Source organism: Lipophrys pholis (genome assembly GCF_963383615.2).
Source record: "Lipophrys pholis genome assembly, chromosome: 3".
In the NCBI taxonomy this organism is placed as follows: Eukaryota; Metazoa; Chordata; class Actinopteri; order Blenniiformes; family Blenniidae; genus Lipophrys; species Lipophrys pholis.
This window is the reverse complement of record NC_137627.1, coordinates 4,138,182-4,155,047: the sequence shown is the minus strand read 5'-3', so window position 1 is coordinate 4,155,047 and position 16,866 is coordinate 4,138,182. Positions and strand designations below refer to the sequence as shown.

At 42.2% G+C, this 16,866-nt stretch overlaps 1 protein-coding gene across 1 annotated transcript in view; it reads right to left on the bottom strand.

The window, feature by feature from the left end:
• The window catches only part of clcn2c (chloride channel 2c), a 147,552-nt gene that overhangs the window by 69,930 nt on the left and 60,756 nt on the right, over window positions 1–16,866 (bottom strand). Inside the window, exons 3-6 of the mRNA XM_080459103.1 lie at window positions 5,395–5,526; window positions 3,996–4,124; window positions 2,955–3,088; window positions 1,350–1,427 (exon numbers count right to left, since the gene is read on the bottom strand). Coding sequence (XP_080315229.1) covers window positions 1,350–1,427; window positions 2,955–3,088; window positions 3,996–4,124; window positions 5,395–5,526 — 473 coding nt within the window. The remainder of the gene's footprint in view (window positions 1–1,349; window positions 1,428–2,954; window positions 3,089–3,995; window positions 4,125–5,394; window positions 5,527–16,866) is intronic.

Sequence of the window (16,866 nt, the reverse complement as noted above, 5' to 3'; positions counted from 1 at the left end):
TTTTTTGTTGTTTGGCTGGTCATACAACTAATATTAAGAAGCAACTTGCAAATCAAAAATATGCCCATACATACCATCTGTGACCTGTATATGTCACTATATGACAAAAGAATGCTGCTACAGTACCACAGAAAAACCTCTATCACTACCGTATTTGACTGACAGCTTGAGAAGAATGTTGGCCGAGCTGAGAAACACGTTCACAGAAGCTTAAGGAGGATTATCAACAGTGCAGACACGTTTGAACATGGAGGGGGGGGGGGGGGGGGGGAGAAAGTTTGTTATAAATATATTTTCAATCTTGGATTTTTCAAAATATGTCACCTATAGTCTGAAAAATACAGTAGCCTATGAGTAAAGAAGCAAATATCTTCGAAAATCATTGAGTAGCTCGCAAAGTTAAGTATGACCGGGTTGGACAATCTGTTGACGTTGCTATCACTAAAGCTACAACATATTGTATGTTTTAATGAGGCAAATATTTGGAACGAGCTGCTAGAAAATTGTAGGACGACTTTATTCCTGAGTTCTTCCAAATTTAGGCTGAAGACCTTTCAATTTTTAAATTTTTTTTTGGGGGGGGGGGGGTAGTGATATGAATGCTTCCTTGCTGGTGGATGGATGAATAACAGACATGTTTGCATGTTTACCACAAATAACTTATTTCCAAGCCTCTGCCTGTTGAACAATCATATAGAAAAAAACAACTTATTATGTTTCTTTATTGGCCCACTACTGTTTCGGGTAGGATAATACCATCACCTGCATCACTCGCCTATCAGCTCATTCACTGCAATTGATGCTCAATGGCAGCAGTAAAAGGAGTAGAGTTATTATTTAGATTCCAGTGTGGAATGGTTATGGGGATTGTACACATACTCAGCGGTATGACAAGTGGAAAGAATTGCAGACGGTATATGTGAGGGAGGCACGGGTGGTGCCTGTGGTGACTGTTTATGTCCTCCAGTGTTTGGCTTTATGGGAAGTTTTGTGAATTCACAAACAAGATGAGGAGGTCAGCAGCCTTTTTTAGAGAGCCAGTGGGGATTTTCAAGGGATATAAGATTGAGAACAACTGGTTTATATAAAGGTAATTCATCCTCTTGACCAGCTGAAAAGGTAAAATGCTAATTTTTTATGAAGCTTTTTGTTTAAACCGGCAGCCAAAGCAATATAGAGTCACATTAGAGTGCCTTGATGGCGGTACAATAACATCCTGATGGCTGACAATGAAACATGCATAAGAATTATGGAAACACAAACAGCCTCCATTCACACATTCACCATGCAGCAGTAAAAACCAATTAAAACAGGGAGAGAGAAACAATAAAAGGCGACAGACGACTCACCTCGTAGATTCCTCCAAACAGAGACATGAACTTGCTGAGGAGAGCGGCGCACAGGCTGGCGATGTGCACAAACGGACCCTGACAGCGGGAAAACATGAAGACACACAAGAAAGACAGGAGCAAATTACTACAAGGTGAGGAAACCGTCCGGCCTCGTGTTTGTTGTCAACCACAGCAGATAGAAACTCACCGAAAATACACCAAACTCTGTAGGATTTTTGAAATTCTGAAGATGGTGTTCAAAGCGGAACTAACTGGATTAAAATTGGGGGGGGGGGGGCTGATGCGGGAGTTAAAGGGAAGGAGCGGCCTACTCTGAATCCAAACTGTGGCTGCTGCAGTGGCGCACGTCCAAGATAGCCTGAGGGGTGTGTGTGTGTGTGTGTGTGTGTGTGTGTGTGTGTGTGTGTGTGTGTGTGTGTGTGTGTGTGTGTGTGTGTGTGTGTGTGTCTGTGTGTGTAACAATATTTTCCTGCAAGGCAGCCTTCAGGGGGATGCTGTACTTACCTGAATTGTTTTTATTGCTCAGAAACTCTAAGAAAATGTCATCTGCAGCACTCGCAAAAACAGGACCACACGGTATAAACAACACCTGCACACCGATGTCTGGAATCCCCCAAAACCACCGAGAAAACATTCCCGTCCCTCCCACCGGGATTAGAAAAAGCTCTCATGCTGCACAATCCTCCTTTCATATTTCTTTTCTCGAGATTTCTTCCGCTCTGCGTGTGAACCCGAGCACATTGGCCCCAAGTGCAATCATTTGTAATTGACACTGCAGGGATTTAGAGGAGAGGAATGTGAGCGACTATCAGTTCATGTATACAGTGGAATATTGAATCTCCACTAGTGCTGTTGTCTTTAACTGCTGATGATGATATGAATGGAAGCTGATGTTGTGCAAAGTTAGAGGAGGCATGTTATGAAGGTTATGCAACCCGACCACAGCCTGTTACCAGCGTGACTGGTCTCTATCCCACTGGGCAGCAACAACATGCGACTGGTTGGGGAAAAAAATATATAAACAAAACTCAAATTAACAACAATTTTCAAAAGGACTTTGCATAAACGTTGCAGAAAAATAGGGTGAGAAGTAAATTGATGCAACATTTTGTGAAATAAATTGACCAATGTGTAGTCCTTGCAACTGGCATTCAAATATCGTGCAATAATGGATGAATTCTATGACGTACGGATACGAGATTTCTAGATTTTATAATTGTTAAAAAAAAACAAAAGTCATGTAGAAACTGCAGAATGAGGACTCCAACCTGGATTGACATTGGAAATACATGCTGCACAGTATTGCCAAGTTTGGTTCAAATTTTCTTTTCAAAACATTGCTGTGTAATTGCGGAACTTTTCAGAAACGAAAATGCAAAAATGTTTGCTTTTCACTTGAAACACTGTTTAGTAAACGGGTCCTAAACATGTAGCAACAGATGATGTTACACTGAAGTTTTCCAACTACTGTTAGTAAGTTGCATTTAATTTCAGTCCTTTAAAGTCCTGTATTAAAATGTTACCTCCCTGACATCTCACCAGCTTGTTTAGTAGTAATATTAAGAGTAGTAGTACTAGTAGCAGTGGTAGTGAGGCAATTACCTCCTTGCCCAGAGGCATGCCGCTGCCCAGAGCGCACGTGAGGCCGATGACTTTGGCCACAAAGGTTTTGAAGGTGAGGTACTCCTTCAGCACCACTCCTCGCAGGATGGTCTTCATCTCTGGGATACCTGAACCTGTGAGGGGAGCGATGCATTTAATCAGTTCAGGTAAACACTTTAAAGTCCTCGCCAAAATCCAAATCTGATCATATTTAACAACTCGACAGGGACGACATTAGACATGAAAAGACTGCTGTTAATTGTTTTCTTAGTTAAACTATTGTTGAATTAAGAGGAACTACACTTGAACAGTGAATATGGGTCCATAGCACAACTTTACTTGGAGTTAAACCTTTTCTCCTGCTTCCTTTTCAGATCAAATTGGTGCGATTGCTTTCGGACTGACGAATACTGAATTAAAACTGACTGTCTAGGCCAGACAACGGGACACTGCTTAGCGCTCTCGCCACGCAGCGGGAAGGTCTGGGTTCAAATACCGGCTGGGGCTTTACTGTGTGGAGTTTGCGCGTTCTCCCTCTGTGTGCAGACGACCTCCAGGTAGTTTGGTTTCCTCCCACAGTCCAAAAAACATGCATGTGAAGTTCATTGCTGACCTAGATGTGAGTGTGTGTGTGGTTTTCTCTGTGTGTTTGTCCTGTGATGAACTGGAGACCTGTTCAGGGTGTTTCCTGCCTTCTCCCATACTTAGCTGGGATTGGTTCCAGTGTCCTGTGACCCTGCGCAGGATTAAGTGGCACAAAAAATGGCGAAATGGAAATTGCAAAATTGTCTCTAAAAGGACAATTTTAATCACATCTAAATGATCTAACACAACTAAGTGTGTTCACCGGTCTCTTTGTGGTGTGTGTGTGTGTGTGTGTGTGTGTGTGTGTGTGTGTGTGTGTGTGTGTGTGTGTGTGTGTGTGTGTGTGTGTGTGTGTGTGTGTGTGTGTGTGTGTGTGTGTGTGTGTGTGTGTGTGTGTGTGTGTGTGTGTGTGTGTGTGTGTGTGTGTGTGTGTGTGTGTGTGTGTGTGTCCCATACCAACAGCCTGTGGGGCGAGGATCTGAGTGAAGCCGGCTGAGAAGGTGATGAGGACCACAGGGTAGGTGACCCAGGCCAGATACTGCAGGAACACGTTACTGTCCAGACCCCCGTACATCCACTTCTGTGCTGTGGACATGGAAACACACAGACACGGACGGAAACACACAGACACGGGCATATCAATAAATTTCATTTTTACAGACAAAAATAACAAACGTAGGTACGACAAATTTCTTAAGTTCACTGGTTGAAGTCAGCAGCAGTTCATCACTTGACTGATCACATAATGTTGTTACAACCAACGAGTCACGTGCAAAATGTCAACGCGTGCTTATCTCTAAGATACCAAAGCAGAAAAATCTGCCCCAGATCGGAGGGCCTGATGATTCCAAGTGCCAGCAGGGCAGTTGATATTACTCCTTCTACGCTGATACTTTGTAGAATATGTCACCCACAATTAGCCTTCGTTGTTCCGTTCTTGCTTTTCACGAGTCCTTCTATAGTTTCTCACACATGCTGCACTACATCTTCTGCTTTGTTTCCATTTACAAAATCTAGTTAAATTCCGCTGGATACTTTTTTCTTTTCTTCTTGGGAATAATAAGCTTGCATTGTCTGTGAAATACAGAAGTAATGACTCTGAGACAGCTTCAGAACTAAAGGTGTGTAAAACTGAATTTTTAATAAACAACTGATTCATTGGACTTACTGGAGCTCTGATTTAATGACTTTTGATGTCTGATATTTGATAATGTAATAATTTGTTGATTTTTGGCTTGAACACAGTTATTAAAGTCATCCCTCTTCATGTGAAAGCATGTGTTGGTGTGTCCTGAAAGGCTTTTTGACTTTTTGAAATTAGAAGTAGCTTAAAATCATGTTGCCTTTGTGGTCATTTCTGCAATTACAGCACAACAAATCCTTCACACAGGTTTTAGAGTGACATAGTCCTCCAGTCTCTCTCTTATCTCTGCTTTCTCATTTCTCCCTTTCTCCATAACCACAAGAAACACATTCTTATCTTTGGAGTGGATTTCGAACCGTTGTCCCTGGGGCTCAATCTGTATTACAATCTCTCTCTATTAGCTCGCTCCTGTTGGGCCAGATCAATCAAATATATATCCCAGTTAATTGCAGTGCTATTTGGATGTCTTGATGAAGCCGAGTAAACAGTTTAAGTACCCACCAGAACTCTCACTGCATCCATCCCACCAACACTTTCCTCTTTCTATGCGTGCAAAAGGCCAGTTTCTTTGATCCGCACTCTCCATTTTCTAGTATCATCCTTTGATATTTTGAGTTTTACAGTTCTCATGAGTACATCTTTGCCTCTGATTATTACTCAGAGGTCTCCAGCCTGCAGGTGCACTCCCTCCATCCCTCGTTCCCCCCTCACCTTGTAGACAGATGGCGATGCAAAAGTCCACCACCCAGCTGACCAGGGCCATGACGAGTCCCAGCAGGATGAGGAAGATCCAGTCCTCCCCGACCCGCGAGATCAGGAACTTCTGGCAGCGGACCGTGCAGACTACAGGGAAGGAAGGAGGACAACAACACACGTCAGGCACTACAGAATGCAGTGACTGGCACTGGAAACTGGAAAATGCGAGCCGTATTGACTCTACACTAAGTAGTGATAGCTCTGTTTCCATCCGAAAGCCTTAGAAATACTGAGTAGTGTCAGCAGTGTCTGCTATGTAATCTGCTCAATCCTAAACAGTTTATAAAGCCTCTAAACATAATGTTTAAACTTATCTCCTTAAGTCTTTAAAGATAGAAGCTGAAACTGAATGCAGTTGTTAATCATGAAAAATGATTGAACTGCATTGTGTATAACATTTTTTAATGTTACGTAATATGTTGGATCCCACTGAATTGTTTTGTATCGTATCATGCTGTGTCTCATTGCATCATAATGTATTGTGTCGTAGCATATGTCCACATGTTGTATAATTTACTGTTGTCACATTGCATCATGTTTCACATATTGTTGGATCGTATTGTGTAATACTGAAATCATTCATCACAGCACGTATCATATTGCTGTATTGTATTTTACCATCTTATAATATAATCACATATTGGTCAATTTTCCATCTGCAGTTTTGTCTTTTGTTGTATGTTCATGATGTTGTATCGCATGCTTTTATAATGTATAGCATGATGTTTTATTGTATGGTGTCATGATTTTCGGTGGTGAATAATGATACACAGCAGTAATGTACAGCATTGTGAACTATCATATGATATGCAGTTGTATCGCCATGTGTGACATTGCCTACCCTTTCATTATATTGTATCATTTCAAATGTTTCGTCTCGTATGACATCATTAACTTAATAATTTGAAGCTGGGAAATACTGATAAATCTGAGACTGTGAAATTTATTTCAATGGAATTAAATTGACAATGAAGAACATTTTAAATTAAGTGAATCCACGATATAAAGACAGACAAGTCCATTTATTTCATAAAACTTTAAGGTAGTTGAGGCTTCTCCCGTCCGATATGACAATATCTGTAAATCTCTCAAACATAAGAAAAATCTGACCAAATGATGCAACAGAAATTGATTTTTACGTAGATATTAGTGTTTGTGGAAACTTTAAAATGACGTGTTAAGTTAATAGAGTGGACATGTCAAAAAATACTTCACTTTTACAAAGTAATTTATTATGAACAGAAACTTGAGCATCGTCAGCATGTTGGTTTAGAAGCTCAGAAGGTTTGAAGATTTAATTCTAGATTACAGCTTGGATGGAGTTCCCAATTGGCGGCATATCGGGTAAAGTCTTGATTTTGTCTGTGGGCGACATGGGTTTGAATAACGGCTGCGACAGGAAGTGGATCCTAGACGAAACCTAGACAATTCTACCTCCGTAAAACGGAGCAGCCGAACAGACACTTCCCATTACGGCTCGGATGGAAACTGAGCCAGTTGCAAACGAGATGCACAACGCTGGCGACGTTACATGAAAAACCTTTTGACCAGTGACAAGTGTATGGAGCAGAGGTTACAGCAACAACACAGAGGTATAAGAGAAAGTGAAAGATTGTGACGAGGATATCAGCAAGACGCTGAAGACAAAACGGCACGCGCTGATCGATGAGGGTTAAATGCACAGTCAGCACAGCTGTCACGGCAACAGGAGGCGCTACGAAGCGAAACACATAAACACACAACCAGGTCCGTTAATACTCACCAAGAAGCAAAAGGAAAATCTAATACACTGCATAACACATACATGTACAGTTACTGATAATGACTTTTCAGACGATGTCTGGAACAAAACATGGTTCTAATGGCGGTTGTTCACTAGAAACACCCACACACACACACAAGCATGCCTCGTGTTCACACATTTCTTCTTGTCCTCAATTCCTCTTCTCTCCTCTGTAGGGAAAGAAATGACAACTGGGAGCAGCAGGGAGCAGCAGGGTGCCCCTCACACTGATCACACACACACTCAATTTGTTTCCGTCTCCCTGCTTCCCCTTTAATACTGCTGCATGTGGAACAAATGTTTTCGTAACACTTCCAAGTACTTTTTAAAGCTCCATGGTTGACTTTCATCTTTGTTTCATGAAAACCATTCATACTTTTTTTGTTTTGTTTTCTTCTTTTGGTTAAAACTTGATGAGGGGTTTTTCTTTAAGCAGAACAATTAGACTCTGACACACAGCAAAAGAAGTGAATAACACTGATAACATTGGGTCGTACATTATTGAAGATTATCAAGTTATGTTCATGTATCAGACCAAGATTGGTGGAATATCGTCTAATTTTTGACCGTAGGTGCAAACAGTTAAAATAGTCATCTATAAATGTGTTCTAGACTTTTTGGTTATTCATTCATTCATTCATTTTCTTCCGCTTATCTGTTTCCGGGTCACGGGGGTGACAGTCTGAGCACTGTCACCCAGCTCACAGGGCACCGATTAAGAACCTTCCTGCAGGTTATCTGAGCAAAATTGCTCAATCAATCTAAAAACATACCAGGTACACAAGTACTTTTTCCCCACAGTGCCAGGTGTCAATTGGAAATGATTGTGTGTATTCACTTTCGCTTCTTTCATGTTGTACTGAGGGTCCGTTTCCCCAGCATAATGAATCAAGGATGTATGTGTGGGTTTTAGTTTTTTTAACAATTAGTACGTGAATTTGTATAAACATTGAAAAAAAAAAAAAAAGACTTTGGACGACAGATTTTCTTGTGTTAGAGCTCAGCCAAAGTATATTTTTCTATATTTTTGCATTGATCGGCAAGAAGTCAAGAATTGTGGCTCATAAAATGTAACTTTCAGTGTATAAAAACAAACATGGCAAGATCCATTGGAATGACGACTCCAAGGAGACGGAAAAAGCATTTAGAGTCGGGAGGTGAACGAGAGGAACTGTGACGACAGCAGGAAAAAGTAACGCACACCTCGACGAGGCACTGAGAAGGTGCACCCGTTCATCTAATCAACACCTTCGGAGGAGCCGTCTAACACACATGTGCCGGCAGAAAACTGCGACAAACACGCACACAAATCTAAAAATACACATGTGCAAAGGCTGCATATTAGAATTGTCACATAGCTGTGTGTGTGTGTGTGTGTGTGTGTGTGTGTGTGTGTGTGTGTGTGTGTGTGTGTGTGTGTGTGTGTGTGCGTGTCTCTCTCCTGCATTTGGCAGATGTAATCCTGTCGTTTTGGAGGTGTCATTTGGTTAGCGCCGTCTGCGCTGGTATTGCCTGATAGCTTTTCTACAGTGCACACGAATCCTGCAGGCTGGTTGCCGACTTCATTCCTCGTGGCGTGCAATAAGCAGTCTACTCGCTCCCAATCACTCTTATTGCCTTCTGACTCATCCCCGCCCCCACCTCCTAATCACATTCAACTTCTGCTTCTCATCTCCTCCTCTTGCTCACAGGCCTTATCAGCTGCCGTCCACGCCTCCTTCCCAAGCACCTTCACCTCTCTCACTCTTTGCTTTTTGTTCTTGCCCGCTCCCTCTCTCCTCAGCGAGAGACGTAATGCCCACATACCAGCTGAGACTAATTGAGGTTGCCTTGGAGACGTGGTGCATCCACTTCCTTGGCATTAAGACCGTGTACAAGTGTGCATGTGGATTTAAGCTTGATTATTACATTAAGGAGACTATTTTTGGACTGAAGTGATATTTACAGCTGATGCATTTTTAAAAGGGGGCATCAAAACACAGGAACACAGTAAAAGAGAGAAGGATGACAAAGGGTTCGGGGTTTGCAGCTGGACTTGCAGTTCTATTTTTGGAGGGAATCTTTACAGTAACAGGGATGAAAAAAGTTCATACAAGAAAGACATTTTCAGATCTAAATGATGCCGTATGATGTATTACAAACAGAACAAATGAAATTCTAAAATAAAAAAAATTATAAATAATAATTTTACATTATTATTCACAGTGAAAGCGTATAACGACTGCTCACCAACAAACATATATGGATAAGTCAGAGACAAAAAAAAAAAGCACCACAAAAGTCCAGTATTCAACAAAATTTACTACTTATCATGTAAACCATCTGCGACATGACCGTGCATTCAGAGTCAAGCCTAGTTTAAGTTAAAACTGAAAACTTTTGTCGCATTTTGGATGTTTCACACTGAAAATGAAACTTTCTGAAAACGGCTCACAAGGTGGCAACTTCCTAAAATGCTTCAACTCCCGTCTCCATGGAAACGGGGTAAAGCACCACTTTTCTCAAACGCTGCTACTGTGCATTACAGAAACAACAGCGCCGACTCATGGCCTGGCATGGTCCCTACATTGTTTACGGTGGTTCTGCCGTTTTTTTGCGGGAACAAACATTGTTTTCATAAATGTAAAACATTTCTGAAACAAAAACATAAAAACGATGTGTTTTCACTTGAAACACCGTGGAATTGGAACCTTAATTTTGCTCTCAATGCGTCGTAAAGGGTTTTCTCACCGAGTTCCACTTTGCTGTGCCGCTTTCTCAGATTTAAGGTGGAATTTTTTGCCGATAGTAAAAGGTGCTGTGCATTCTACATGGGAAGAAAACTTTTATCGAGTCGAACTCAAAGTAACGTCGGTATTTTCCAGCATTAAATGCTGCAGGTCCTGCTCTCTCCTGCGCTCCATGATGTCTCCTGTTGAAATCTGTTGTTTACACCGTAATCTCATTACTGCTTTTCCAAAAGTAATCCCTTACTTTACTTGTCACTTGTAAAAAGTAATCCCTTACTGCCCATCAGTGCAGCAGAAGATTTCACATCATAACTGTACTACATGGACTTAGTTGATTAATGAGTTGAAAACGTGCCTTGCAACCTTTGCTGTGGTTCCCCAGACGACCGACAGACTTAACGTCACATTTGTAATCAAATTTTGCACAGAAAGAAAAAAGGACTTTTTGGAGGTGGGGCAGTTCACTTACACATGAAAGTATAATCAATCAAATCATATCCATCATCTCAGCTGGAACCAAAGTGTGGATACGCATATATCTTTAACGATTATGTAACATTTAACAAGACGGCATTATCACAAAACCAAGAGATTGGTTTAACTTGTGCGATTGTGCTGAAAATGAGGTCAGGAAGTTGTGAACGTGAACACACACACACTGAAAATCACTGCGGGTGCAGATACGCTTCCACATGAAACCCAATTATTCAAATCACCCCCTCATTTGTTATGCAAGGTGACAGCTATATATGGGTGTAAAGGGTAAGAAGAGCCTACCATTAAAGCCTGGATTTTGCACAGTCATGCCAATAAGGCCTGTACTGGTTTTGGGTGGGTGTGCCCCCACATTCATTATGTAGCTTCATGCATAACGGAGAGATTCGATTAGAAATGCCCGGCTGTGTTTAAGACCAGAGGCTTAATTAGATTAAAATTAACATAAGATAGACAATTCTGACCATTCAGCTCTTTTTCTTCAACTCAGAAGCAACTCTGGAAGACAGAGACCTCTTTCTGTGTGTACAGTAGAGAGTGAAAGAGTAACGGAGCGCACTTGAAGGGGTTAATAATGCAACTTTTACATCAAATGTATGAGCCTTTTGCTCAGAAAATTGGACCTTGCATGAAATGTTAATACAAAATAAATGCAGTGATGTGAAACTCTTATATCCCACACTGTGAGCACTGTTTGCCTTCATTCTTTTCATGATTCAGGATGCAGAAAAGCCACTCTATTATTATTATTTGACTAGTTTTCAACAGTTCCTGTTGATTTTTCCCATCTCACCATTACATCAACTGACTTATCAGCAAAATGTTGCATCTACTGTGAGTGTTGGAGGTAGCGCGGAGACGTAATATCACATCTGCAAAGTGAAATGAGCCCTTATTACCTGTTGCCATGGCAAGTGGTTTGAAATATGGGAACGAGCCGGAGACTATTTCTGCCAGGTCTCCACAGAGAGGTCTTTAGTTGATGTAACTTAACAGTAATGACAGTGACACACAAACGGACCCGAGGAGGAAAGTGATTTCACGCTGTGCCTGCTGCGGCACAGGTCGCTCATAACACAAACATCTAAGTCTGGAAGTGTTGACTTCTGCAAACCCTTTAGAATTCACTTTGAGTCACACGGCGCCGAACCACAAGTTACTGAAGGAAAATTTGCAAAGTAAAACCAGGACATTACCGAGAGGAGCTCATGAATTGTTCAGCGGAGCGGGGTCACTTGGTGACCACAGAGAGGAACAGCTTCTCCTTGACATGATGAAAACCTTTGTTGAATGGTCGACTTGACAACCATCAAACACCACGTGGCATGTAAATGTAGGAACAAAGGATACCAAGACCTTTAACTTCTGGAGTAGCACTAACTGGAAGTGCGTCACCATTGACATATCGTCTCCCCAATGGTCTCTTGAGTTGGGTGTACCAACTATAACTGCACTGTATATCAGATGGAAACTCATCAGTAGATGGAGAGGATAAAGAAAGAAAAACAATAGCTGTGATGGTCAGGGCAGACGTTCACACGGATTATGAGAAGGAGGCATGATCAGCGACGGCGTTGAAGGCAGCAGGGTTTTTTTTTGAGGCTGTGAAGTCACAACACTGATCTAACGCTTCCACCATTTGCTATTCACATTTAATCACAACAGCTCTCGGTGGTCCTTCTCCATTGGTGGTCATCTGAAAGCTTCTAACAGCTGGACAGAGTGAAGACATTTGTGCATAACTAACATTGAGGATAACCCGAGGTCCTTTGGAGTTCCATTCTTTATCTTGTGCTATATTTTGGGGTTTGCACACAGACTTCAGGAATTTAGAGAAAGCTTTCAGGAGCTGGACAGCGTACAGACAAACAGACGTGTGTGATAATCCAACATGAAGCCTGACAGCACATCCTGTGGAGTTTTGATCGAGTCAAGTTAAAGCAAGAATACTCTGCTAGTCCTGATGCTCTAAGACCAGTCAAAGATTAGGTAAAGTTCTTTCTTCGATTGTCTTAAAGCTTTTGCTTTTAAAAATATGGATCCTTTGGTGAAGTTTCGGTTGCCCAGGCTCATAAACGGACAGATAATGAGATAGTTTCCTCTGTTTTTGGTCTCACAGGCTCTTAATTTCCTCAAAGCTCCCAGAGGAATCACTTTGCCCCGAGTAAATCAACTGATCTCTGCGAAACCAATGAAATTAACTGGTTTTGCAAATGAGCTGATTGTGCTGCTGCAGAATCCGGGAAAATAAAAAGCAGCACGGGGATGAAGGAAGCTAAGTGCGAAAAGGAAAGAGCAAAGACTAACACAACAAATTGGCCCCTCAAGACACAAAGGAAACATTGTTAGAGGAATAAAAACTAACAATGCATCTGTAAATGTTTCCTCTGGTACTTAATACGACCATCTTCTTCTGTCAGGGAGCCCAGTGGAACATCTTCGTTGCTGCTCTCCACTCCTTCCACCATTCATTAATCCATCTATCCATTCCTCCTCCGCTCCCTTCTTCATGTTGATGTGTTCTCTATGCTAATGAGATGTAAAAAGAGGTGATGTTTATGTAAATGTTCTGCAACAGCCACGGCGTCAGTCCCAGGCGAGCGGGCAAAGCGTCTCGTCTCGCACTCAATCACTCCCCGAGTAACGGCGGTTGTGGCACCCGTCTTATGGCTGCAGTACAATGTCTCCTTAATGAGGTGTGATGGAGTGTCCGCGTGCGCGCGCGCGCACACACACACACACGCACGCACGCACGCACGCACGCACGCAAACTGGCGCCAATCATCAAAGTTGTTTGGCAAAAACAGCTTTGGTATCCCCGTTTGTGAATTTTGGCGTTTCTCCGTAGACGACAAACTTTCTGGAAGCAATTCAAAGTTTGTGATGATGTTTTTCTTCATTTGAAATCGGGAAAAATGTGGAATGTCATCAAATACCAGCGAGTGAGTTTGCTCTGAGATGTTACACTTACTTTCAAGGAGTAAATGAGGCTCGTGTTTAAGGTCACAATTCTTGGGGAGCACAAGTGTTCAGACCAGTGGAACCAGTGAGGTGCAATCAAAAAGTTCTGTTTCATCCAGCAGAGCACAAATGACCTTCAGCCAACAAACAACTGTGTTGTAAGAACCCAAACTCCACAAACACAGGCTTACATACCTTCAACTCCTCCATCAGCGTCTCACAGGCGCCGTTTCAGGTGTGAACGGATTGTTTTTGCACTTTTTCACACTTAAACCGCAACGTTCCGAATGAGTGTTGTTTGTTTTAGTAATGAAACCACACACGCATGTACTCATAATTCGCCATAAACATTAACAATGTCGAGCAGACGGACATTCGGGCCGTCTGCAAGGAGACGGAGCATTTTCACAAACTTCCACCTTGGGAGCAATTTTCAAAAAGTTGCATTTTCATGTAATTGTCATGTAAACGGAAACCCAAAGCACAAAGGAAGTTTCGATTATTCACTGTATTAACGGGCCAGTTTTTCCACACCAACATTATATCACATCTGTGAGAAGAATTAGCCTTAAACTACCTTCAATGAGATCTGCAGTATTTGGTAGGTACATTGTCTCGCAAGTCTGCTAAATGCTCTCTGACTTTACAATACGCTCATCTCAGCAATAATAATAATAGTAGCTTTTCGATTTGGCTCTTTGTAATTTTGAAGTGCAGGCTGACAAATTTGAGTGACATTCAGAATACTTGACTTCCAGTGTGCAAACGTTGCTGAGCAGGCGGACAATTTTAAAGGAGCCTGATTTAAATGAGTACGCTCGTTGTCCTTCATCAGTTGCAGTACTGAAACCATGATCCTGGTATACTTCAAATTTATTTTACCCCGTTATACTTCTTAATGCGTCACACTGCATTGTTTGAGAGGTCAAGCTATTGTTAGCTTCTTTAGCTCCCTTGTAGATTTCATAACAAAGCGAGATTTGCAAAAACCCGAGAATACAGCAACAGTATCCAAGTGATGGAAAATATACAGGAAAACCCCTTGATATTTAAATTACCTGCACACTTTTAACCTTAAAAACCCCAACATTTTTCCTGAACAATAGCATATTAATCGGACGTGACACTTCCCTGCAATGTTATTCAGCCCATAGCTTTGCTTTATTCTAAGATGGCATTTCTTCAGAATTTTAAACTTGTCAATCAACATCACTTTGACATCAGTATCACAGTCCCAACATTATCTTAATGAATGCCAAAGGTCTAATGTGGAATGAGTTTCTGTCTTTGTTTTCTTTCATTTCCGGGAAGTCGCTCCAGTTCGACCTGCTCGGAGGTTTTAGCATCTAAAACCAGGGAGCTTCACCCTGCCCTCCTCGCTTCTCAGACTGTGACCCCCGGCTTTGATGCTATGCTGAGCTCCTCTCCTGAAGGCAAAGATTTGAAAAGAATCAATAATGACAAAGGAAGTGAAAAGTCCAAATGGACAGAGTGCAATGCCCTCTGTGACGGCAGGCTTTTGATCAACACGTGCGTGTCTGCACTGACGCAATTCCAAAGTCTGGTGAGCAGCAGAGCAGTTTTAATATTAGATTTAACATCATTCCGAGAAGCGTCCTTTTTTTGGTCTATTAAAATTTTTTTTTTAACTTTGACCAATTCACTGACTCAGTTTCTATCCATATGCATCGAGTCCCAATACAGCTTGAACTTTGCTGTTGATCACTGCTGTGGGCATTTAGTCGCTGATCCTGATCAGGAAGCTGGTCAGCTTGTCCGCTCCCTCACATGCGCCTGGATAAAGGACTTTCTGGCCTCAAACTGAGACTTGGCCCCCCAATCTTTTCTCCACCTGCACAGTCAGCACTGGCTCCCCTCAGGGCTGTGTGCCGAGTCTCCTCCGGTACTGTCGTCAAATTTCATGACACGACCCTATAAACATTACCAATGGTGGGTACATGGACATTAGTAGGGATAGACGACCAAGTTGGTTTGTCGTTATGTGCGACTGAGCTATAAAACTATCACATCCACCTCTACATCTAACTAGTTCACAAATTGTTTTCCCAATTACAGGACAAGGTTCTGTGGCGGTTTCCTATTAAATAAGACAAATCTCATCATTCTTAACTGAATTCTCCAGAAAATGAAAGCCTTGCAAATACAATAAAGAAAGTGGAAATGTTGGCCGAGACGAGGTACTGAAATGACACATGCTCTCATGTGTCTGCAAAAACTGCACCCTCATGTTCCGTACAAAGTAAATGGGAAGGTATTTTGTTCTTGGTGCAAGAATCTTGGCATCCAGACACTTTTCTGTTCAGGGGCACCAGAAAATGCTCTCATTGTTCCGGCTCAGACTGCCAAATAAAGACAGTCATTGAATTTGCGTTGTGATACATTTATATAAATTTTTATGTTTGTTTGGTTTTTTTTTTAACTGCAAGGCTTCCAAAACTTTTTCTAAACCTAAACTCTGTGCTACAGTAAAGAACAACTTTAAGGTTTCAATTTAAAGGTTACAATTAGACTAACCAATTGGACTATAATAACCCCCCCCCCAAAAAAAAATATGGAAGTTTATGGAACATCTGATTTCAAACAATCACCGCACTCTGGCGAAGACGATAAAGGAAACCGACCAATGCAGAGAGCACAGGCATGACTTCTCCAGCGGTGATGCACACCGAGGAGAACGCTCACACACGGGGTGAAGACAGGTGTCACGGATGATCACACTAACAGCCCGTCAACATGAGAGAGCATGAGTATGTTTGTGAGCGTGCGGCTTTAATGCTCTCACAGGGGGGTTGCGATGTGTGTGTGTGTGTTTAGGATCACACGGGGGAGAAGTTGTTTCATTTCCTGGATGAAAGCCCAGCGAAGTCAAAGGCAGAGGGACCTGCTGCTGAGTCTCTACCTGCGCTGCGTCTCTCTTTCTCCCTCTCGCTCTTCTGCCTCGTTCTTTCACTGCGATTCCTCCGTCCACCCTGCAAACCTTTGGCCACCGACTCCTTCCCCCCCTGCACTCTTTGGCTCATTTTTCTTCCCCCTCCCACTGTAAATCATCATCGCTTCTCTGCATTGCATCCATTCATTTCTTTTACGCTATAGTGTGCAACCCCCCCTGACACACACACACACACACACGCACACACACACAGAGTTGAGCTGGTGCCGAATCAGCACTTCCGTTCTGCAGTCCTCTGCAGACTCACGAGCGCGCTCATTTACACTTTTATGCCTCGCTGTAGCCAATTTTCATCATTTCCCATGTATGCACGGTACCTTTCACCATCTTTCTGACTGAGCTGACAGCAACACACACACGAGCATATACGAATGTGTGAATTCATACATATGGAAGTGGGGTGAAAATGAAGCAAAAACAGCTTCAATTTTAGAAGGAAGTAGTGTGTGTGTGTGTGTGTGTGTGTGTGTGTGTGTGTGTGTGTGTGT